This window comes from Brachyhypopomus gauderio, chromosome 2 (assembly GCF_052324685.1).
Source record: "Brachyhypopomus gauderio isolate BG-103 chromosome 2, BGAUD_0.2, whole genome shotgun sequence".
Lineage (NCBI taxonomy): Eukaryota > Metazoa > Chordata > Actinopteri > Gymnotiformes > Hypopomidae > Brachyhypopomus > Brachyhypopomus gauderio.
The window spans coordinates 31,544,199-31,569,853 of record NC_135212.1 but is presented as its reverse complement, the minus strand read 5'-3'; the positions used below and the strand labels follow the sequence as shown (position 1 = coordinate 31,569,853).

General features: G+C 42.5%; 2 protein-coding genes across 5 annotated transcripts; one reads left to right on the top strand and one right to left on the bottom strand.

The window, feature by feature from the left end:
- The first annotated feature begins 87 nt into the window (after positions 1-87).
- On the top strand, positions 88-13,789 carry fam118b (family with sequence similarity 118 member B). Of its 4 annotated transcripts, none has more exons than XM_076994144.1 (9): positions 720-1,183; positions 1,613-2,304; positions 2,568-2,657; positions 3,135-3,387; positions 6,964-7,191; positions 7,545-7,673; positions 12,292-12,589; positions 12,902-12,967; positions 13,189-13,789. In XM_076994144.1, exons 3-9 carry the CDS (start codon positions 2,575-2,577, stop codon positions 13,200-13,202), a joined length of 1,071 nt encoding a protein of 356 aa, XP_076850259.1. In that variant the 5' UTR covers positions 720-1,183; positions 1,613-2,304; positions 2,568-2,574; the 3' UTR covers positions 13,203-13,789. The 4 variants fall into 4 exon arrangements, with proteins under 4 accessions (XP_076850260.1, XP_076850259.1, XP_076850258.1 ...); XM_076994142.1 differs by having other exon boundaries at positions 740-1,183; positions 1,613-2,295; XM_076994145.1 differs by lacking the exons at positions 720-1,183; positions 1,613-2,304 and adding an exon at positions 88-216.
- Positions 13,790-14,707: 918 nt separating this feature from the next.
- On the bottom strand, positions 14,708-22,042 carry srpra (SRP receptor subunit alpha). The gene is made up of 14 exons (XM_076994103.1): positions 21,706-22,042; positions 20,788-20,871; positions 20,499-20,662; positions 20,177-20,337; positions 19,286-19,442; positions 18,658-18,808; positions 18,355-18,488; positions 17,892-18,010; positions 17,436-17,522; positions 16,992-17,164; positions 16,371-16,584; positions 16,102-16,265; positions 15,530-15,628; positions 14,708-15,428 (listed from the first exon to the last, which is right to left on the bottom strand). Exons 1-14 carry the CDS (start codon positions 21,826-21,828, stop codon positions 15,300-15,302), a joined length of 1,959 nt encoding a protein of 652 aa, XP_076850218.1. The 5' UTR covers positions 21,829-22,042; the 3' UTR covers positions 14,708-15,299.
- Positions 22,043-25,655: the final 3,613 nt, after the last annotated feature.

Below are 25,655 nucleotides of genomic sequence, written 5' to 3'. Positions count from 1 at the left end.
CTGTATGCTACATGGGGCAATTAGAAATCACTTTAGTCTTGTGGCAGAAAGGGCACTGGTGATGAAGTTTAGTACCTCCTAGTGCATGTGAATGATTAAGATTTAGTTCAACATACTAAAACAACTAAGATCAATTGATGGGAGCTGTATAAATTTGTTTGAACAGCCTCGTGCAACATGGGTTAAATCAGCGTAATGAACTGAGTGGATTCCCAGGTATGCACGCCCGTCCCCATGTAAAGGAGCTATAAACCAACTGCTGCCTCATTTCACATGGGTACACCATGTCATGGCCAAAACGGTGCACTGCGTACTATTAACTAATTTATTGTGGAATGGGGGGGTCAACATTATGTCCTGTCAGTTAAATGGGCACATCGTGTGGCTTTGGTGACACTAGGCTGTTATAAAAAGAACCTCTAAAAGGTCCAGTTTCCAGCTTTCACTCACACCATCTGTTGATTTTCTCCTGTCTCCCAAAATACTTAAAACGATTTTCGCTATCACTTGCAATATTGAAAATGCAAAACTGGACTTTACGCCTTGTGAAAACGACTTAGTGACACGGTGTTTTTCACATTTTATTTAAAATGTACTTCATAATTTACCATCTGTGAAATTGCTGCGTTGCGCTCTTGAGATTTAAGGACTACAGCACGGCAGCTCCCTGTTCAGTGAGACTCCAGAGATACGGCTAACAAAATATTAAACCTGTCGTGTGATGGATGTAACTGTATCGCCCCCTCCCTTTTCTGGAAGGTGGAGTTTAAACAGAGTTGGGTCTCACCTTGTCTGTAGTTCATCAAATCTGTTAGTAAGAAGCTGATGAACGTGAGTTAGGGTTGTGTGTGCCGATTCACGTCGTTATTTTACTGAATAACGTTAGTGAAACCCGCTACTTACAGGATCCGTTCATAAGTCTCTTTGAGATGGAGCTACATAAGTCATCTTTGAGAAGCAGTTACTTTAGTTAGCTGGCATAAGTTACAGATAGGGCAGGAAAGCGTCCTTCAGTTAAATCAGCCCATGAATACTTACTGTATATCAAATGACTTAGCTACTGCCTTCTGCCTACAGACAAAAAACTTTTTCTTTAGCTGACTCTAACATCCGAGAAGGAATATTTTAGGAATCTTCTGGTCTGACAGTCACAAAAATACAAGAATCAAGTTTTTCCGCCTGGGTAAGAGAAATATGGCATTTTTCGAAAGTTTGGCTAATTTAATTGGCTTTGTGGATAGATATGTGCTTCATTAAACAGTAATACCTCGCTACTTTGCTACATCTGGAGGCAGCTGCATAGCTACGTTAGCATAGCTTAGCTAGCGTTGGCTACATTTTGTATCTTTTATTTGTTTTGCCCAACATTACTTGAAGCTAGGCGGGCTAGCCAGCTATCTAAAGTACTTATCTTTATGGCCCAGTCTTGGGCAGTTACTCGCGACGTTAGCCAGTCAACGTCTTTACGTTAGCTACGTTAACTAGAGAAACAGCTGTATTTGTATTAGGTTGCTCGAAGCAGCTGCTTGTTTGTGTTGGCTAGCTGGCTAACTAGCATGACACAGCTAGCCCACTGGTCGCTAATCCGTGTGCTTGACTTCTGTCCTCACAGCGGCCGCGTATCTGCGCCCAACAGGTGTTTGGCTGGTAGCTGCCTTCGCTACAGTTACGACGGACAAAGGATTCGCTTAAATAGTTAACCAGCGTTGTCTTTTCACTCTTTTTCAGCTAAAACACGAGCATTATTATTATTTATGATAATATAGCGATAACGCGCACACATTTTGTTAACCAACTTGGCTGTTGGTTTGGTACCTAGATCCGTTAAAATTGGTTGTCAGCTAGCTAACTATTGTTAGCTATGTAGCTAACTTAGATTAAAGCTAAATAGCATATTGTTCAGGGAGATAGCTTGCTAGTTGCGTGAAATCATTTTCACGTTTTAGCAAATGTTTGAAATCCCAGAGTTATTTTCGTTAAATAGAATTTGATAGGTAGAAGGTACACGTCACCAAACGGTCCAGTTTTAACTATAACGACTCTTCAGAAACTGCAGGTTATTTCAAGTAAACCATAACAAGAGCTATAGCTGTCCGTTTTATGTATCTGTTTGGTTCTGAAGTGCAAAACCTTTAACAACGAGATATTTAGAAAAGGCATAAGGTTTTAATCTGACGCGAACTCACGGAGAGTGGTCGTACATAAACACATGCACTAACCTACAAAGCATAGACTCTGGATGAAAGTGGATGAAGCAGGACTGAACCTACAGTAATCCAAAGAAGAGTCTAACTAGTAAGCAAGGCATGTTTGTTTCAGCGTACCCTAGATCGACTGGATATATGCACATGTCGTGAATTCCTTACTTTCAAATAACAATTAAGATTAAATTGCACAGATGGCTGTAGAATGGGATTAATTTAGGTCTTAACTAAATGTAGACAGTGAATTTATATCCAGTAGCATAAACATATGCTCATATTTGAATGAAAGGACACGTATGGATTTAGCAAATGTGTTAATTAATATATTCATTAGCAACATGTTTTGATGCATCTCGTTTGCAGGAGTCGAATGGCCTCTGCTGTAGCAGTGAAGACAGAAAAGCGACCTGTCCTTGATTCTGAGGAGGGTGTCACAGCAGCTAAAAAGGCTAGGTAAGAATTCTGGCTAGCAAAAAAAGAAAATCTCTCCTATTCACCATTCCAGCTCTTATACTCTCTTATTACAGGATCTTGCAAAGTAAATCTTATTTGGATGCCACCAAATTCCAAGAAATAATCAGTATTTCTTAATCTTGCAAAAAATCAGACACAGAGCGATGACAAGACTGTATTGAGTGCAACTTTTGCATCCTTAAACTGACATTAGTTAGTTCATGTTCATGTTAGTTTTTAACATGACATTTTATGTACCTCGCTTGAGGACATTCTTACTTGTATTATAACCATTCTTAAGGGTTTGCAGTTTCTTTGTAATAGCCCAAAATAAATAAAAACCTCTATTAACAACAAAACCCTGTAGCACCCCAAAACAAATGATAACAAAGACAACCAAAAAACAGTGAGAACCCTGTTTTCCTGTTGATATCATATTTTTGCTCTGTGCTTGTTTGCTCTGGTTGTTCCCCGCAGAAAGTTATTACCCAGCCTGAAGACGAAGCGAGCGCCTGAGCTGGTGCTGGTGATCGGTACGGGAGTGAGCTCGGCGGTGGCCCCTCAGGTCCCCGCTCTGCGCTCCTGGAAGGGTCTGATCCAGGCCCTGCTGGATGCTGCCAATGACTTTGACTTGCTGGAGGAGGAGGAGAGCCGTCGCTTCCAGAAAAGCCTGCAGGAGGACAAGAATCTGGTGCATGTGGCCCACGACCTTATCCAGAAGCTCTCTCCGGTAAGGAGCTTTCTGTGTGGTGTGGCGGGTTTCATCTCATCTTCCAAATGCTCCTTAGAGACAGAAAATGTCTGAGCTTATTTGGTAATGCTGATTGGGCTATAAATGCTCAAGTAATACCTTGCTGTTCCTAAAAAGATATTTTATATTAGGTCAGGACATTGCTGTTTTGTTTCTTTTAGCCATTTTATCATTAATTTTGATGTTCAATGGATGTTCAATTTGTAAAATTTATTACTGTAGCCGCAGTTTAATTCTTTCAGTTTCAAGTGAATAGATTAGCTGGTCCGTGACTTTCTTGCAAGAAAAATATTTCCCATTGCTTTATTAGAACTTTTTTTACTACAAGTAGCTTGGGTTTGCAATTGAAATCCAACGGCTTGTGTTGACATAATCACATGAACTGCAGAGTGGAGTGACTGGGGAAAGGAGACACTATTGCCCTTGTGTTCATTGTAAGGTGGGGGTGTTCAGTGTTAACCTACTGACTCCGTGTTAACCACTCACATGTCAGGTGTGGGTATTCAGTATTAACCCAATCATTTGTGAGGCATGGGTGTTTGGTATTTACCCACTCACATGTGGGTTGTTGGTGTTCAGTATTTACCCACTCATATGTGAGGTGTGGGTGTTCGGTATTTACCCACTCACGTGTGAGCTGTGGGTGTTCAGTATTTACCCACTCACGTGTGAGGTGTGGGTGTTCGTTATTTACCCACTCACATGTGAGTTGTGTGTGTTCAGTATTTACCTACTCTCGTGTGAAGCAGGGCTTGGGCCAGACTGGACCTCGGAGACAGCTTAGAGATGCTTCATCGGAGGAAAAGTAGTTCTGTACTTTATCCCTGGTTTTATTCCCTCCCCCCTTTGTTATTTTGGCAGGGGCTTTAACAAGCGTTTGGCTTGTAAACCAGACAGCTAGTGGACTGCGTATTTGCTCATTTCTGTGTATTTATTGGCAAATAGCACATGCAACATCGAAGAACAGCTTTAAAACAACTGCGCTGAACTTTGCTTGTGATCATACTCCTCTATACATCAATATCCCAGTGTCTCGACATAGAGAGCGTGTTGTCAGTGGAGTGACCTGGTGGAACGCCCTGAAATACCGTGACACTTCAGCAGGTCAGCTGAGGCACAGAGAGCGTTTGAAGAGAGGCAGGCAAGCTTTGGGGGGATCAGGAGGGAGAGGGATGCCTTCAGGTTCATGTTCAGGAACAGAGAATCTCTATTCCTGGAAACACTTTTAGGTTTAGGCCTTTTATTGTTTCTCTTTTTAGAATTTGTGAACTCTCAGCTCTAAGTTATAAAGCATTTTTGAAATGTTAGGTTTCCCATCTAGTCAGGTTTGAAGGGCACATACTGAAAGTGTTGGATAACAGGTGATGTCTGAGGTTGGCAGAGGCTTAAGCCTAGATACCTTTATAATGTGTCTCGCCCTGAGTAAATGAAATCTCTGGGTAGTCTCTGGCTTATCTCAAATCTCTAAATCTGTACTCTGTCTTAACTCTATCAGGACCGTAAATCTGTACCTCATCTGTACCATCTGGGTCCTTGCAGATTTGTTCTCTCTGAGGTCTGTTATTTCTGGATTTTCTCAGGTATTTAGCCTACTCTCTGAATTATGTCAGATCTGCATTGTCTGAATCAGATGTATACTAATTCTGCATTAACGTCTCTGTCTATGTCAGAACTGAGCTCTCTGGGATCCAGTGTACTAATATTGGTAGATTCATGACAAATCGGTTTCCAGTGGAACTTCTTCCCATATTGAGAAGTTTATGTGCAGTGTACCATATATGTCATATACTATGACTTACTTTCTGCTGAGTTTCCACTTAGCGTCCTCTCTGTGCCCCTTTAATACCCTCTCGGAGTCCATTTTGTGTCTCCAGAGTTTCTATTGACTGTCTACTTAGTGTCCACTTGTGTCATGGGTCCATTAAAGGTCATCTAGTAAACTAAAAGTAAATTCCACTTTACATTGTATTCGACGCAGGGCTATCCACATTAAGTCTCCTCCAGACATTGATTTTTACTGTGTACTGCCTCAAACCCCGTACCTGTGTGTGTTTAAAGAAATAAAGGTGGGGGCGGGGAGTGTGTTCCTAAACCGGGCACGTATCAGTTTAGACGTAAATATGATTTCAAAGTACACTCTGCAGAATGTAGCTGAAATTAACTCGTTACACTCTGGATTCCAGACGTACTGTGTTCTTTGATTCACTAGGGGTGGGTATCACCACTGATTTCCCATTTCGATTCAATTCCGATTCACAAGGTCCCGATTCGATTCGATCCGATTCAATATCGATTCTTGTAGGGACATTATACAATAAAAAGTGTCGTTTGAATGTGAAATGTTGTAATGATACAAGGAACACTCAAACTTTATTAAAATGTATTAAGATATTAGTGTTTATACTGTGAACAACAATTACATTTTTTTTTTTTAATATCAATTAATGCTCACTCTTCCACATAGCTCCTTTACCAGAAAAGGCATTGAAAGCGGTTTTGAACAGCCTTTTAAAGTGCAAATTAAGTTTTTTTTTTTTTTTTTTTTTTTTTTTTTTTTTTTTTTTTTTTTTTTACATGTAACAAAAACATTTATGAACGTAGTTCTGAATATTGTAAACATTAAGGTCCAAAAACTAAGATTTATTCATGACTGCTTTCTGATATCTTGGAGATTGTCAAATTTTTCTGCAAGAAAAGGAGCTGATCAACATGTTGAGGAGTGAGACAGCTCCTTTGTGCAGTAACAATATTGCCAGCTGTTGAGAAAACTTCACAGCTTTATACTTGACGCGTCCCAACCGGGGTGAGGGTCTGCGCGCCGAAAACGACGTAATCGCGGTGTCTTCGTGAGCTCGTGCACCTCTCGTATTTTGTAACTTTGCGCGCGCCGCGCTTCAGCGCAATGAACAAAGTCATGTTTGCAGGGTTCATACACCTTTATAAGGTGGAATTCAAGCACTTCGTTATTTTTTTGGCACGGGGAGAACTTGTAGATAGTTTAATCGCAAATGCCTTCTCTAGTGGAGTTTGTTTGGGTTCTGGCGTTTTTTGAATATCAGGATGGTGTCGCGTTAAATGATTTCTCAGATTTCTGGTATTCCCACAATATTTCACCTCCATATTGCACAGTTTACACACGGCTGTGCTTTTATCCAACTCTTCCCTACCATCATGGTTTCTGAATCCAAAATGTAACCATACATCTACCTTCAGGTTCTTGGGCATTTTTACTCTTGCTGCACCCATGCTTAACTGATCACGCCAGCCAAGTGGCGGTGCTCAAGAAAAAAAGGATGGTCTCGCGCATATGCGGGGAAAATTGGCTAATTCTAAAGATCGATCTCAGGTTTCCGATATCGAATCATTCAAATGAAGATCGATTTGAATCGAAAGATCGATTTTCTAAACACACCCCTACATTTCACATATATAGTTGGTTAATGATTAATGTAGCATTACGTTATTCAAGCCGTGGTTGCCATAGTACCAGCCAGGGAGCGCTGAAGTGTTCTAGAACAGTGTTTAAGTTATGTTGTTGTGTCTTGTCCTGTGCAGCGGACAGGGAACGTTCGCTCCACCTTCTTCAAGGACTGCCTGTACGAGGTGTTCGATGACCTGGAGTGTAAGATGGAGCACGCGGGGAAGCATCTGCTGCGCTCCGTCCTGCAGCTGATGGAGAGCGGGGCGCTGGTCCTCACCACCAACTTCGATAATCTGCTGGAGATTTATGCAGCCCACCAGGGCACCAAGCTGGAGTCCCTGGACCTCACAGATGAGAAGAAGGTACGTGTACAGTTACACCAGGGCCTGGGGCATGAGGCCTGGGATCCAGGCCCTTTTTAACAGATAAAATTACTTAATTGTGATATTTGTTTTATTACTTATCAATATATGGTGAGTTGTAATAGCCTAGTCATTATTTCTTATTATGTGCTTACGACAGCTATAGACACACACAATCTCTTTAATCAGTTATTGATCACATGACCTTGTTCCAATAACCTCAGCAGAGGTATTAAAAAAATATTAGAAAATGTTGTGTTTTTGTGTGTGCGTGCATGGTGTTGTCTGTGGTTGTGTGTGCGTGTGTGTGCATATGTACGTGTATGTGAACATGTACGTACATGCGTGTACAGGTCCTGGAATGGGCTCAAGAGAAGAGGAGACTGAGTGTCCTCCATATCCATGGTGTTTACACAAATCCCAGTGGTATTGTACTGCATCCTGCCGGCTACCAGAATGTTCTGAGAAACACTGAGGTCATGGTGAGTGGAGGCTTCTGCTTATCTTTTCAGCTGACACAGTCCAGCAGGTCGATTTAGACACTCCTCATGGCTGTAATCTGCTATCGGTCTGTTCACACATAAATGACTCTTACGGCAGGAGTGCATCGTCCCAGCGCTGTCTATAGCAGCCATCCCCTTGAAGACATGGCCCAGAGTGTGAATCGTGGGAGTGTGTCTCCTGATCTCCTTATCAGAGTCTTAATCTCTTGTACTGGTCGTGGGACATTAATGACAAATCTGTTATTTTGCTTCTGCTGTCTTGTGTTTAGCGGGAGCAATCAAATACAAGTTATACGCGGTTTCCTTTTATATGTGTAAATACACTCAACGGCCACTTCAATAGGTACACCTTACTAGTACAGTGTTGGACCCCCTTTTGCCTTCAGAACTGCTTTAATCCTTCAAGCCATAGATTTAACAAAGTACTGGAAACCCAAACATATTGACATGATAGCATCACGCAGTTGCTGCAGATTTGTCGGCTGCACATTCATGATGCGAATATCCTGTTCCACCACATCCCAAAGGTGCTCTATTGGATTGAGATCTGGTGACTGTGGAGGCCATACAAGTACAGTGAACCAATTGTTGTGTTCAAGAAACCAGTCTGAGATGATTCGTGCTTTATGACATGGTGCATTATCTTGCTGGAAGTGTTATGACACTGTTGTCATAAAGGGATGGACATGGTCAGCAACAATACTCATGCATTGACACGATGCTTAATTGGTGCTAATGGGCTCAAAGTGTGACAGGAATATATCCCCCACACCATTGCACCACCATCACCAGCATGAACCGTTGAAAAAGGCAGGATGGATCCATGTTGTTCTGTTGTTGATGCCAAATTCTGACCATACCATCCAAATGTCACAGCAGAAATCGAGACTTGTCAGGCCAGGCAATGTTTTTCCTATCTTCTATTGTCCAATTGTGGTGAGCCTGTGTGAATTGTAGCCTCAGTTTCCTGTTCTTAACTGACAGGAGTGGCACCCAGTGTGGTTTTCTGCTGCTGTAGCCCATCTGCCTCAAGGTTCGACATGTTGTGCGTTCAGAGATGCTGTTCTGCATGCCTTGGTTGTAACGACTGGCTATTTGAGTTACTGTTGCCATTCTATCAGCTCGAACCAGTCTGGCCATTTTACTCTGACCTCTGGCATCAACAAGGCATTTGTGCCCACAGAACTGCCCCTCATTGGATATTCTCTCTTTTTTGGACCATTCTCTGTAAACCCTAGATATGGTTGTGCGTGAAAATCTCAGTAGATCAGCAGTTTCTGAAATACTCCGCCCGTCTGGCACCAACAACCATGCCACGTTCAAAGTCACTTAAATCACCTTTCTTCCCCATTCTGATGCTCGGTTTGAACTGCAGCAGATCGTCTTGGCCTTTTCTACATGCCTAAATGCATTGAGTTACTGCCATGTGGCTGATTCGACATTTGTGTTAATGAGCAGTTGGACAGGTGTAACTAATAAAGCGGCCGGTGAGTGTATGATCTTATTTTACAATCAACATGCAACATTTTAACTGAAGAAATTTCAGTTTAGTGAGTTTTTGTTTAAACCTTTATGAAGCTGTTACAGAAGGATTTCTAGGATTTGGATTTCTAGGGACTGCAGAGAGAGGCAGTGCTGCTGTAAAATGCTAAAATGTCACCCTTTGTCACTAAGCCAACTTGCCTAATAAAAGAAGCAGACTTTAGCCATGTATGCGATGCTTGTTTAGCTACATTGTCCCATACCACTGATCAGCGAATCAGAACAGTGCCATCTGCAGTCATGGCCTGGTGGTTAGGGAACTGGTCTTGTGACCGGAGGGTCGTGGGTTTGATCCCCAGACCTGAGGCCATGACTGAGGTGCCCCTGAGCAAGGCCCTTAACCCTCAATCGCTCACTTGTATAAAAATGAGATAAAATGTAACTCGCTCTGGATAAGGGCGTCTCCCAAATGCCATAAATGTAAATGTAAATCTACATCACCAACAGGATGAATTGTGACATCTATTACTTTGTTAGCTGGTTGGGCGCCGGGCTAGGGCTGCCCACCGCTCTGGGCACGTGTGCACCACAGCCCCCTAGTAATCGCTTGTGTGTGTGTGTGTGTGTGTGTGTGTGTGTGTGTGTGTGTGTGTGTGTGTGTGTGTGTGTGTGTGTGTGTGTGTTAACTATGGAAAAGAAACAGTGCCAATTCGAAATGTAATCGCTACTAGGCAAAAATGGAAATGCAATCCACAAAATGCACTGCTTTTTCATACAAACATGCAGAATACGTGCCACAATGAAATGCAAAAGCACTATTACATTGCATTTCAATGCACTTTATCTCTTTATTGAAAAACAATACACAAGAATTACCATTCAAAACCAAAATGCTGAATTTGTGCCAGAATTGAATATAATACAGCTCGAAATGTAATCACGGCACCGAGGTATTGCTTTTCACCGTACGGTATTTCTGACATAAATATCTCCTTTAAATGTAATGATCACGAGATTGATTTAAACACTGATGTAATGAAAACATGCCACAATGAAAAGTAAAAGCTCCAGTGTGTGTGGATTTGTATTTAAAGAAAGAAACGCTGAATTCGTGCCAGAAGCCACCTTGAAATGCAATCGACTGAACGTCATTGTATTCCACTGTGTGTCTCTGCGAAGCTGTAATCGTGCCAGAATGAAATCTAATCACTGTCCAATAGGAATGCTCGCCTGCATTTGGGGTGGGGCTTAGACTCCAGTCAGAAGCAATCGCTCATAGTTGGACTTGAAAGCAGCAGAAATGTCTTTTCACGACAGAATAAAAGAGGAAATAAACAGTCTAATTGGACAAATTGAGGCTGGTGCAGTTACAGACGACTACGTGCTTAACTTAATTAAGCTGAAGGTGCTGGACAATATTGAAAATGTACCTTGAAAGTGTCGTACATGTGCTTGAATTCCACCCTGTAAAGGTGGATGAACCCTGCAAACAGAGCTGAAGAGCGGAACGCGATCTCGACCCACCACAGCAGAGCCCCCCCGATTGCTACCCGTATTTTCCAGATTATAAACCGCTACTTATTCCCTCACGCTTTGAACCATGTGACTTCTAATGAGGTGTGGCTTTTCTGCAGATGTTTCTTCAGCCGTCAGGGGTGGAACAGAAAGTTAATCAGGTGGTAGGACAAAGTTGTAAATCAAAGAAGAAAGTGCTAATTTTCATTTAACACATGCAAGCAGCAGGCACAATGGAGATCAAAGTGCATTGAAACGTAATGTAATGGTGCTTTTGCATTTCATTGTGGCACGTATTCTGCATGTTTGTATGGAAAAGCAATGCATTTTGTGGATTGCATTTCCATTTTTGCCTAGTAGCGATTACATTTCGAATTGGGATGGAATCTTTTCCATAGTTAACAGCACAGATGTGTAAAAAGCGGAGGACAAATTTCGATTGCGGTGTAAAAAATCACAATTGACAAAAAATAGCACATTTACATTACATTTAAACCTCTTGAACAAACCCCAAGTAATAAATCAACAGGTTGGATCAAACAAAACAGATTAGATATTAGTCCAGATTAGTCCAGAGTCCTGCCCTGGGTCCTGTTGTAATATGGGGCAGGCCATCCCAGAGCAAGACATACCTGAATTATTCAAAAATCGAAATCGCAAAGGATTGATGTGCAGCTGCAGAAAGCATTTGTTTGAAGTTATACAGATTACACTAATTACTAAACATAGGACTTCTGTGACGCGCAGCGGAGTGGCGAAGGATGAGACACGGAATCCTTGCTGCGACAGACGTCACTTTTATTATCCACAATTATAGCGCACAGATATTGCGCAATAGCGCACGTGGAACATGTACACAAACACAGCAACGTGTAGACTGTAGACAACGACGAGAACAGGACACTGCACGAGTGCACATTAAATAGACAAACCACATTAGCCCCACGTGATTACAAGACGAGTCACAGGTGAGACGGATTATCACAAGACATAACCATAACCATGTAGATCCACAGACGCAGACGAAGACACGTGGACAACGTAAATGTATATGAACGTATATGTTCATTTTCTATTATTGATTTAAAAGGCATTGCTCAAGGTTAAATGGTGTTTGTTTGACATGTTAACAGTCTGCTTTAATTATTATGACTAAGAAAGTTCATATCACATTTTAGTCATATGTCTAAATAATTCCAACAGGTTCACAATATTGTGATAATTATAGTCTATACCTCCACTCTCATAATAATAGATTATGATAATCATAGATAATCGATCAGAGATGCTTTCAAACGCAAGGTTCAGGAGTGCTGAGAATTCTTATATTAAATGTCTTTGAAGGTGATTTTTGATATTATTCTGTTCCACCTGGAGAGTGGCGTCACAATCCAACATGTCATTCAGCTCGCTGAAAAGTCTGAGTACATGACTACTTTAAGTCGGGTGTTTAGACTTTGCAGTGCACTGGCCCTTTGCCACTAGCTGGATCAGGTTGAGCAGAAGAAACGTGTGCACTAGGAGCCGTAGCGGAAGTGTGTCACTGATTTGTGGGTGAGCGTTCTGCCCTACCTGAGCTGTATTCTCGGGTCTGTTGCAGAGGGAGATCCAGAAGCTGTACGAGACCAAGTCCTTTGTGTTCCTGGGTTGCGGTCGCACGGTGGACGACACCACCTTCCAGGCTCTGTTCCTGGAGGCTGTCAAACACAAGTCAGACCTGGAGCACTTCATGCTGGTGCGGCGAGAGAACGTGGGAGAGTTCAAGAAGCTCCGTGACAACATGCTTGACAAGGGCATTAAAGTCATCTCTTACGGCAACGAGTACGCCGACCTGCCCGAGTACTTTGAACGTCTGGCCAATGAGATCTGCAACAGAGATGCACTGAGCAATGGCTGTGGTGAGTGCACGTTATGATTTAAGGGAGGGGGGGGGGGGGGAGAGATTATCTACATGGACAATACAGTATTATACAGTTATTACATTTGAATGTTTGTGTTCAGGACCAACTCTGTAACAGTGTACAGTGTAACAGTGTCTTGTAACAGTGTAACATTCTATAAACTGGTCTGAATATGTTCACAATAAGATGCAGAATTATGTGGGTACCTGACGATTCACAGACAACGTCAGGAACAACAGTGTGGTTTGTCATTTGAAGCAGACAGCCCTTAGCCTGCTGTGTGCTGATGTCTTGTTCTGGTTCTTACAGGATCTCCTGCACAAGAGGCGGAGGAGAACGAGAATGGCTTTACTACACAAAGAGGCCTGCTGCAAGGTTAGGGCTTGCTTTGATGACCTCCGACCTGAATGCCAATTCCCTTATATATCCCCCATTCTGCCCAGTGCATGTTTCTGCCAGCAGTCAACCAAGGACTTGAGGTTTACTAATAATAACAAACATGTCCAGCGCCTTATGGCTTACTGTCTAGTGGCTTCCAGTTGTGATCTGAGCCATTGCTGGACTGTAAATGCAGCTCTCCGTTTCTCTCTGTCCAGACCATCACTCGTGACAGAGGCCCCGCTCCCCTCGCTTGGGTCTGGTGGGACTGACCCTGACTCACTTCAGACTCTCAATGTCCTCACTAAAGTGTCTGGTGTAGAAGGAAAGGCCCCTGGAGTCTTTGTCAAGCACAGTGTAAAATCAGCTTTTGTGTAAAGGTTTGATATCAAATATGCACTGTAAAAAGGGTTGATTATTAGGTGGAATACGGTGATCAGTAGTGGTAAACCACCCAAATGACAATTGCAGTGACTGCATTAAAAATAATGCAGTTTTTCCATCTCACACAAGCATGGTAAAGTGTGCGAGAGACTTGAGGGTTTTGCAGGACGTCCTGTCCCATTTGGACATCAAGATCCCAGGTCTTGCTACAATGGCAGTATGGTCAAAAGGAATTTTCACGTTACGGTCAGCCCTGTTACCAGACACGTGCTTTAAAACCGCCAAAGGAATGAGGACGAGAGATGTAACATGACATCGCAAACATTTCTTTAAAAGCATTTTGTATTTTTATTACATTGTGTTGTCTTTGTCAAGATGTTCTGTAATAGGTATTTATAAATATTTTAAAATAAAACCATTTGTTTGGTATTGACACTTTCATTGTTTGTAGGTTGTTAAAGTATGTGATCGTGAGATTTAAAGTATGTTTAAATTAACAGGAAATTAATACACAGATGTCTGTTTTAAAAATGGAAAGGTTTTAATTTTGTATGCATGAGGTTCATTACACGTCATGTATTTGGGGAACTGAAAACAGGCAGTCGTGCAAGCTCTGCAGGTTGAGTGAGGAAATGTACATTCACCCGCCCTGACAAAGGTCAGTCCCTTGCAGATCAGAGAGGATTCACAGCATACACAGCTGGAAGAGTATCTGGCAAGAGCAGACAAAAGTTAAGACACCTGTGAATTGGGACATCGGTACTTCGTGAGTGGTACAGAGAAAACCATTTTAGGTGGGCGTGTGAATGTACGTGCATGCAAGAGAAACATGAGCAGCCTGGTTGGCATTCATTCAACTTCTGTTACCATGCCACTGCATGTTTGTAAAGGACCTGCACATCCTATTGCAAACATGCAAGGTTTCTCACAAAATTCAGTACGTGCCTGAGCAAGTGTTACCAAAGGTGGAAAAAAAGCCCTACATTGTACTACGACTCCTCACTGAACTTTTTATCTGAAAAATAGTCAACTTTTATTACACTGAAAACATTTGGGTAATTTTGCACATTTTCAGCTACAAGACACTGTGCGTTACTGCGAGTTGAGGATGTGCTGTTTGAGGCAGCAGGGCTGGGATGGATGGTAGGTTTGCCTGGGTTTCAGAACACCCATGCACAGGGACAAAGCGCCATGGGATTTTAGCGAGTGCAGGCACTGTGGCAATGGAGCCTTCTCCTTAGGTAACCAGTGGTGACCTTTTGAGGCTCACATCCTTGAGCTGTTTACAGACAATGATCGGCAATTAAATTCAGAATGTAAGGCATAAAAATGACAAATGAAGAGAAACAAAAATACATTTAGAATATATTAAGATTTTGTTTATTATATTTGATCCATGTCTTGGTGTTCGGGACAAAGAGCATGACAAAACACTTGGGCTGCCCCCCAGACCAAAAAAAGGAGGACCCTGTGTAGTATTTTCTCTATCAACACATCTTGCTCTTCCTCAGTTCAACAGGACAAAAGCTTGGGTGTGCAGAAGAGTCCAGATTCCAGAACTGGAATGGAGGGTCAGGCAGGACTGAGCAGTGTCGGGATTCAAAACCAGTGCTTGAAATGACAGCCATCTAAGTGGGTATGCGTAGACAGAAACCTGCACTGGATGAACTGTAAACTGAAGTCTGAAGGACTATTTAGGGCAAACATTTTAATCACCAAAACTTCCGGTAAGGTCAGATATGAGCTTTTGAAGCCTATAGGTCAAAATCATTAACAAAAACATTTCTGCAATTCTACAAAAAACCCAAACAAACACAAAACCTGCAACGCTGCTTGAGCCCCTTCAGGAAGGGCTGAGATGAGAGAACATCAGGAGGTGTGATGTTGAGGTGGAGAGCTCAGCAGATCCTGGCCATCCCGATCTGGACGCCCAGGCCATGCTCTCTCAGGCCTTCATGAGCGCGTTCACTACAGCTCTGGCGTTAAGGCTGCGCAGGTCGTTGTAAGTCTGTCCAGTCCCCACGAACACGATGGGCTGACCCGTGATGTAGGTCATAGATATCGCAGCACCAACCTGCAGGAGGCAAACCCACTGCTGCAGTATTTTTCCTTTAAAGGCCTTTTCATCACATGTAAATACTACAAAGGAATACAATATGGAGAGGAATGTCCCACCTTGTCATCAATAGTGTCAAACTTGGTGAGAACAATACCGTCGATCAGTCTTGGTTGGTCAGACTTCGAATGATCAGCCAGCGCTTGGTTGAACTTGACCTGCACACACAGTTCACAACAGCGGGACTCTTCAGATCAGATGAAAAATTCTAAACACGTACAGAATCATGCGCTGGTCTGTTTTCTCTCCATGCATCGATGACATCAGCATGAGCACTGTCCCTGGACAGTGATGTTCGCGCCAAGCACCACACACCTCCCTCCCCCAACCCCCGCGAAAGAACCGCTTTAACCACTTTCATTCTGGTCATGACTTGGATAACCTTTCAAATCCATGATAGCTGAGGAGAAAAATGTACTTGGGACAAAACAGATCAGGTTTGGAACATTGTTGTTTCCTTCCGTGCAACATGCAAATTTAAAAAATCAATAAAATATTCTTGATGAGAAAGCTCTAGATGTGTAGTATCATATATGGTCATAGGAGCATGGCACTGAAGACAGAATGGCAATGCTGTTTCAGTGATCCTTCACTATTGTCACACACATTTTGGATGCAGTGCTGATCTTACCAGCTGATCTACAGCTTCATTCCCAACCAGAGCCTCTCCTACAAACAGCACCAGGTCCGGAGTATTGACGTCAATGAGCTTAGCCAGCGCTGTCATCAGAGGGGTGTTATCCTGCATGCGGCCAGCCGTATCCACCAGGACCACGTCAAAGATCTGATTACGAGCTGGGAGAGAAGGCATATGTAACAAAAACAGTGTGCATGTGCAATTCACTGGCCCGGTTTATTGGACGAGTGTTTGGTTTGGGTTTCACGTGGTTGTGGCACTACCATAGGCGATGGCCTCCATGGCGATGCCGGCAGCGTCCTTGCCGTAGCCCTTCTCAAAGAGCTGGACGGCGGGCTGTCCTCCGTGGCGCTCTGGTGGGTGAAGAGAGTTCAGTCGCCGCTGGTGAGTTCGCAACTGCTCCACTGCCCCCGCACGAAAGGTGTCACACGCAGCAATCAGCACACTGAAGCCGTTCTCAATCAGCCAATATGAAATCTGCAGGCAGATACCACAAATTCAATTCTGATTATTATTTTTAAAATGTAGCTGCTTTAGTCACTGACAGTTTGTTTTATTGACTCCGAAGTTTCATTTTAGTTGTTTCAGCATTTTAGGTTCATTATACATTAATCAAAAAAAAAAAAAAAAAAAAAAAAAAAAAAAACTACCCTTATCTGGTATCTGCACTTAAGACTCGATACCGAAATCCAAAACAAACATGACAGTCACAGACATATCAGTTCTCTCCATGAAAAACCCAACACACTTGAAATATATATTTCAGAAATAAATTAGGTAAATGTCAATAATGCAGGACAAATGTGTTGGTTTTGGACTTTGTAACCTTAAATTAAACAACAAATATGGTGCCATATAGAGCTCCAGAAAACAAATGTTCAGACCTTGGCAAGGTTGGTGGACTTGCCGACCCCGTTGACCCCACAGAAGGTGATGACAAAGGGTTTGCGTTGAGCTTTGGCCTCCAGGACGTCTCGCAGGATGTCCACCCTCCGCTTGGGCTGCAGGATCTGCACCAGAGAGTCCTGGAGAGCCTGCTTCACAGCAGAGGCCACAGCTGAGCAGGGATTAAGGTAGTCCAACCAAGAAAGAGAGAGGACAGGCAGAAATGAGAGGGAAACGGATCAGGGGGAAAAACGGTTATTAAAAAAAAAACAAAACATGCATGTATAATGTGCAAGAGGAATTGGCCTTTTACATGTTGTCCTTCAAACTCACTGGCAAGTATGGCCCCTATTATCATACATACACAGTGCAGAGTATGGTTAATGTTTTTTCATACATACTCATACATGATTAGTATGGCTCAGTTTTGTGGACGTACTCACTGGTGAAAGTGCCCATGACTTTTCCTTCCAGCTTCTTGGCGACAGAATCACAGAGTTGGGAGGCAATGTCGGCTGCTACATTCTTAGCTTGGGAACATAATAGAAAGAAGTGAATCAAATGCATTTGTCACTGCCATGTCGAAGAGTTTAATCAAGATGCTACAAAACCTGATGCATGTAATTTATATTAATTTCTCCAAAATCATACAGCTTATTCTAGAGCAATTTTAGAAATAAGAGAAATTTAACATGAAACTGAAAAGACTTCAGAAGATACAGCTTCTTGTTATAAATGCTAATGACAAAACTCAAATTAGGGCCAAAGCATCTCTTGATAGCTTGTCATACAATACTGTCAGTGGTTGTTCACTCACACCGTGCAGCCACAAAACTGCAAACACACACCCTCTCTCTCAGAGCCCTATTAAGCAGTTGATTGACGTGATAGGGGCGTACCAATGAGGTGGTCCTTCATCTTCTCCAGAACTGGCTCCATGTGGTGCTGGGTCAGAGTCTTTGAGCCAACCAGACCTCTCAGCATACCCAGCATTCCACCAAAGCCACCCTTTCTCACCCTGTGAAAACGGTACACATGAGCACACCAACTCCAGTTCATTTGAGCAATGAATTCAGCAAAGAGTGCCACGTGTGTGCAAAAAACAGGAAGAGAAGCAAAGCAAAGCATTCCTTTTATTTCCTGCTATTCTGCTCGAATGATTTCTGCTGCAACATGACGATACAGCAAGTAAGAAGGATGGAAGACTTTCCCACTCATGGGCAGAACTATTAATGCAGAATCCCAAACACCTGCATTTGCTTTTACATGAAGCCCTCATACCTCCAAGAAGGAAGAAGATTTTATTACAAAGAAGTAAGCCTTTGTGATAGTGAGGCACCTAAAAACTATTGAATGACTCACCCTTTCCTGTTGATATCACTCACAACTTTCTCTTCTTCCTCTTCCTCCTCTTCTTCCTCCTCTTCCTCTTCCACATCCTCTGAGGAATCGTAGTCCACATCACGCAGGTCACCCTTCATAGAGCCCACCTGGATCTGACAATAATACACCAGTAAAACTGAGGACTTGCCAAACAAAATCATCATCAACCACACATTAAAATCTAAGTATTCAAAACTTTAAAGTACTAGACCTTGTTTTCAATATGCTGCTAATTAGAGAATAGTCATTGTAAATTAGGACAAATCATAATTGGATCCTTACTGGTTCAGTGGGGACATCTTGGTCTTGTCCTTGGTCGTTATGGGAACCGTTGTTATCTATTCGACTGTAGTCCAGAACCTTGGGGTTGGTACCTTGCATGTCCCATTCTCTCTTCTCCTTCTTCTTTCGCAACTGAGGTTTTGGGGACTTACTGTCGGCAGGAACAGGCAAACTCACTTAAGACACTGGAAACACACACGAATATTTTAACCAAGACAAAGCATGAACAGCTGCAACTTTTCTCTACTTTGTCCTTTAAGAAAAGAATTAGTCCTTTTTTTCACTAGAGACAAATTTACTTTGAGCTTTACTATTCACTCAAATTTCATACAAAGATAATGCATTTCCCTGTGATCGTATTTAACTTTTCAGTGTTAGGAAGATAACAGAGCCATTTCTATTTAGTCTATATACAGTATTTATGAATATTTTATATCATTTATTTGAGACTTTCCTCCAAGTAAGTTATACTGGCTACTTGGTCTCATTTCAGACGCAGAAGAAACTCACACTTCTCCAGAACACGTGAGAATGTTAAAAATGGAAAGAGGTGGATAATTCACATAGATCTTTTTCAATAGTCACACAGGAGACTCTTTTCTGTCCCACAGAATCTGTGTGCACTCACTTTGTTTTCTCAATTCGGCCCCCCAACTGCTTCTGGATGAACTTGGCACGGTTTCTCTGAATATCCTGCTGGGTCAGAGCCTGGTTCCCATTCACCACCGTCGTCTTCTCTACAGTCTGGGAACCATACTTGGATGGCTCCGACACCTCCGAATTAACTATAACAAAAAAACAAAACAAAAAAACCAAACCTCACTCAAACACACCATCACCGCTAGCAGTGACTCAGTGACAAAGTGAACTAGCAGTGCGTCAGTGAAGCAGTGGGTCTGTTGTCATTCTCAAGCCCTTGCACCTTCACCGCTGTTCGTGCTGTATGACTTACTACAATAATTGACACTTGATCATTTGCCATTTTGTGGAATTGCTGCTAAACTATACAATTTGTTAGTTCATCCAGAACAACCTGAGCCAACAGGGACAAAATATCTACAAGTCAAAAATGGGCAGCTTTCTTCTTGTGTACTTATTAAAATGGGCCCCAAATCCCCACTATGACAAAGCTGTTGTACACCAACAGCTTTCTGTGGAGTTGAGAACATTTGGCTCAGATATAGGAGCAACTCAAAGTGTTGACATTTTGGGGTTGAACAGGCAATGAACAGGCTCGACATTGCATTAGTCATATAAGAAGGAACATAAGGACACAAAGGAAATATAACATGCAAACAAACTGCTTCTCTGTTAGAAGGACAATCATAAACAGATTAGCTTTGGGATCACATCCCTTGCAAAGATGTCAGATTACTAGGCTGTTTTACTTAGGACGTAATCTAGTGGAAATTGTTTGGTTGCAGCAGCTCTCAGTGACGGTGTATTGCTTAAAATAAGGTCCCAGAGAGAGCCTGAAAGGTGGATTTTTAAAATAATCTCAGGATCTAAATAATCTCACCTTCTTTTTTGGCATTCTTATTCTTCTTGTTCTGCAACTCCTTCCCTTTGTCCCCATCTTTTGTCTCAATCATAGACCTCAAAGTTTTCTGAGACTTCTGGGACTCACTGTAAGACCTCATTGTTTTGGGCGGCTTAGTTTCACTCCCCCCTTCTGCTTCACTACACACACACACACACACAACAATGTTAATATTAAATAAATCATAGGAATTATTTAAGCATTACTTTAATAAAAAACAAAACGATTAAAAGCTCGGGACCAGAAGCATGAATCATAGTAGTGCCCAGTGCCATGCAGTGGGGGTTCTGGGGAGGGTTACCGCAGAAGCTGGTGGAAGTCATCCTTAAACTCAAAGTGATTGACCAAGAATTTAAGGTCCCCCTTCTGCTCCAGCTCATTCTTATAACGATCTCTGAAGCGAAGCTGAATGTCATCTATCAATTTGTCCACATATGTGAGCGTCAAGATTTTTTGAAAACCCACCTGAAAACAAGAGAATCATAACAAAGTTCATACTGAAAACCTCTAAAGAAACAGTGGTGGTGATCAAAACAGACTGCAGCATCAAAATCATTTTAATGTCTTTTGAAGGGCAATTACACACTTACTACAAACACAAGCTCAAACTCATTGTCCAGCTTGTATTTCAGACTCAGGGCATTGTGAGTGAAGGAGCTGTGTCCAGTGCGCTCCTGCAGAGGTGAAACATGCAATGGAGTTTGAGAAAAACAACACATCCTCAACTAAGGTATAAGGCCTTACGGAGCTAAAATTGTTGAAGTCTAAAGGTAGTGGCTATATTCAATCAAACATTATTTCTAAATACAGTTTGGTATCTAGTCTATAGGATTTTAAATTGTTAGTTGTAAGTAACTATTTCTAGATGATAAACACTATAAATGGGCTTACTATGTAATATAGCTTGTGTGTTACAGAAGTATCATACAGAAGAATCATAGCTAGCTACCTAAATCAAACTGGAATCTTGTTTCACCATCATCCTGTGAGCAGAAGACCAGTACCTATTCGTACTACCTTTCACAGCAGATGAAGGGGGATACCCCAGCTGGCTAAATTACACACCAATTTACGGCACGACGCACACCGCCACATTTTACATGGAGAACGTGGTGAATCCTGTCCTGAAAAAAGCTACATAGCTAACTGATGCGTTTTCGCTTGCTTTCTTGTTAAATCTGTAAAGAGCACTTACAAAATTGTACCTGCCCCCCCCCCCCCCCCCTTATCAAGTTAAAGCCGTAAAAGGATCTTACGGACCTCATCGCTTTTGCGTTAGTGGATGTATTTTCCCACACACACCGTTACGGGGTGGAGTTGAACTTACTAGTTTACCATTTTTAATACAGTCCTCACTGAGCACCAAAACGCATCAGGTTATAACTGAAGAGCTCAGTGAGCTGTACTAACTCTAAGGTGATACACGGCACAGCATCGCGTAGCAGAGAACACATGTCTTCTGTGTTTGTGAGTGGTGGGTGCGATGACCTATTAGAATGGGCTTTTACCTGGAGGATGACGGAACGGATGAGAGCGTTGACGGGGCCTGCGAAAGACTCGGACACCCCGGCCCCCTGAAAATACCACAACACTATACCTCCCTTACTAAAGATGGCGAAGAAGTCCAGCATCTTCCCAACCCTGACTTAGCTTAATACTATTAAGAGAGAAAGAATTACTAACAAAATGGCAGGGAAACGTATAAAATAAAAGTGCCTTAAACTTTCATACGAGTTGCGTCTTTTCGCCCACTATGTGTCTGGGATGTGTACCAGGACTCCAGGCCTCGATCGGCAACCACAACTCTGAGACACGTCAGGCGCAGAAACAGGAAGTGACGTCTCCTTCCCGTGACGCAGCCGTGTCAACGTGATCAGTGACGACAATGTTTTTTATTTTATTTTTTAAAGCAAAGCATTTTTCAGATTTAACAATTCCTTCGTGACAGGGATTATTATGTAGTTTTATTTGACACATAACGTTTTAAATAATATATATCTGTAAATCTAAGCTTCTACAGCATACATTATGCTAAATCTAACAGCATACATTATGCCCAGCTCGCTCGTCCTTCTTTACTACTACTAACAGCGCTAGTAGTACTGTTAGCTAGTTAAACTTACTTCGCTATCTAACTACTAACTGGCGTTCGCTGACTTGTAGTCAACTTCTTTGAAGAGAAGGTCAATACAATTTGCAGCACCTTTTCCCTAGTCCCTGTGCCCACTGTGTCCCCTCCTACTCCTCCCTTTTCTCTAACCTCCTTCTCTCCTCTCTGGTGCTTCAGCTGCTGACATCCAGCAGTCCCACCACATGCCCTCTGGACCCATCCCATCCACACTCCTCCAGACAATCTCCCACGAACTCCTCCCTTTCATCTCGACCATCATCAACAACTCCTTATCAACATCCACGCCATGCAAACTCTCCACCAGTGTTCCACAAGGCTCAGTGCTGGGTCCACTTCTTTTTTCCCTTTATACCCGCTCACTGGGTGAGTCAATCTCTGCACATGGCTTCTCTTATCACTGTTATGCGGATGACACCCAGCTCTTCTTTTCCTTCCCACCTTCTGACACACAGGTTTCAGCTCGAATCTCTGCATGTCTAAAAGACATTGCCTCTTGGATGGCAGCTCACCACCTAAAGCTTAACCCAAGCAAGACAAAGATGCTGTACATCCCTGCAAGAGCCAGTCCTCATCGTGATCTTTTTATCTCATTCGAGAACACCGTGATCACTCCATCCATGAAAGCGCGTAGCCTTAGTGTAGTTGTCGACAATCAACTCTCCTTCACGGCCCACGTTGCTAACACAACACGATCATGCAGATTCGCCCTTCACAACATTCAAAGGATTTGGCCATTTCTCTCTAGGGAGGCCACTCAGGTCCTTGTCAAGTCCCTTGTCATCTCAAGACTGGACTACTGCAACTCCCTACTGGCTGGTCTTCCTATGCATGCCATCAAACCCCTGCAACTGATCCAGAAAGCTGCAACTCGGCTGGTCTTCAACCTTCCCAAGTTCAGCCATGTCACTCCCTTGCTGGGCTCCCTCCACTGGCTTCCGGTAGCTGCCCGCATCAAATATAAATCCCTGGTGCTGGCCTACAAAGCAAAGAATGGTCCAGCTCCTCCTTACTTGATGGCCATGGTAAAACCCAGATGCATACCTAGAGCCCTCCGCGCCTCAAGTATGTCTCGTCTTCATCATCCAGGACACATTGGAGACAAGCATCCAGACTTTTCTCTGTCATGGCTCCAAGGTGGTGGAATGAACTTCCCTTGTGTGTCCGAACATCTGAGTCACTTGCTGTCTTCAGACGCCGACTGAAGACCCACCTCTTTCAAGTGCACTTTGCATAATTATGCTTCGTCTATTGTGCTTTATCGTCTCTTTCCTCAGGTGTTAGTTACAGGTATTGCTTACTGTCTTTTTCTCAGGTATTGTGCATATTATAGGGACTTGGATATTTCCGCATGATAATGATTGAGCCGTGTAGTGTATTATTATTAATAATACACTAATACGCAAAATAAAACTTATTTTAAAGCTCATCCTACTTTTTAAACGCTGATTTGCGCTACATTACAACGTTTCCATAAGGTAAACAAACTACAGAGATACGTCTACAAATACTACTTTTTAAACGCTGATTTGCGCTACGACGTTTCCATAAGGTAAACAAACTAAGAGATACGTCTACAAATACGCGATGCCAACGGACACGGTAGGAAAATTCGACAAGGTAGGAAAATTCGACAGACTAGTCTATAAATACTCGCTGCCAGCTGATACGGTAGGAAAATTCGACAAAGTAGGCAAAGCTACTGTATGTCGGTCTGTCCGAAATGTATGTCTGGCATTAAAATGACTAGTGCCCAGTTTTGTGGTGTTTCCTGGGCATAAGCCAGTTATGGACATCAAAGAGGAATTCCACAGCATCGTTGGTTTGTCTTTAATTCACACGGACAGTAAAGAAATTTAAGCAAAGGAGAAGCAATATATAACGAACTTAATTCCATTTACATTTTAAGGATTGGCTGCATTGATGGAACCTACATACATGGGTGTGGTAGTGAGGGGAAAAGTGGACCTGGCTACCCAGTGCCCGAGTAGGGAGAGGGGCCCATTTTGCTCATTTTCTGGCATTTATAGGGGCCCACTGACATTAAGAGTGTACAGGGCCCAGAATTAACTGCTACTCCCCTGCCTACATATGCTACCTATTACAGCACCATTAGAACATGAAGGTGAATACATAAACAGAAAATCCATCCATAGCATTAATGTACAGGTACTAACCTTTACAATCCTTAATGAATAATGTACTTATCTTTAATGGTAACAAAAATAACGTAGCTATTGTAACTGACCATTCTCCCCATCAAGATCATATGTGATGCTTCCCACCTCATCACAAATGTTGAAGCCAGATGGCCAGGATCCATGTATGATTCCACACTATACAACAAATCTGAACAGAGTAGGCCTGAGGTAGTTATGCTAGTTGTTCACATGCAGTGTAATAGTTAAATCATTGCAAACCCTAGTGCAATATAGGACACTATGACAGCCTCCTTCATGGAGACAGAGGGTGTCCCTGCCTGTCCTATACCTCATGACTCCCAGGTTCCAGTGCCTGAAGGAGGTCAGAGTTACCCGTGAGAGATCATGCCACATAATAATGGCATATGTGGTATTACACAACATTGCAACAATCCAGGAAGAGCGACAGCCTACCATCTCTGACATGCCCACAGATGAGGAACCTTAAATGCATTGTGGGTGACAACAGAGATGGTGGAGTTGTCAGAGACTCCATCTGCAATCACTGCTTTTCACATTAAATCATGCACCACCATCACCCACCCCACCATCCACCCTGTAACCTTTATACATTACAGTCAAATTCACTGTTATGTTTCATTATTTCATTTTTCCTGTAATTAAATATATTTTAGAATATATTTTAAGAATAAGATATAGTTATGTACAGCCAGGGGCGAGGCTAGGGTATTTTTAGTGGTGCTAGAGCACCATCGTGAAGTTGCTCAGCACCCCCTGGCTCAACACATTTTTAAAATATTATATTATGCAAAAACCTTGCTCTGTACCTGCGCAATACTTTAGTATTGTGCCTCTGTGAGCACTAGGGGCTGGGCACCCCTAAAGACCAGATCCTAAAATCGCCCCTGTGTACAGCCATACCACTTTGTACTATATTCTTATACTTCATTTTTATCTGATGCCATGTGTGTTTCACACCACTCAGATTAGATCTGGAATTAGTAAGTGTTCGATTAAAAAAATATTTAAAAACTCAATACAGTATTATAAATGTGGAGAATATAATAATATAATCGCACCCTTCTGCTAAATATAAAAATATCATTTTCACTCACGCATTAACTCTGTTGGCAATTTTTTGACATGCTGACTGCCTTTCTCTAGCAGC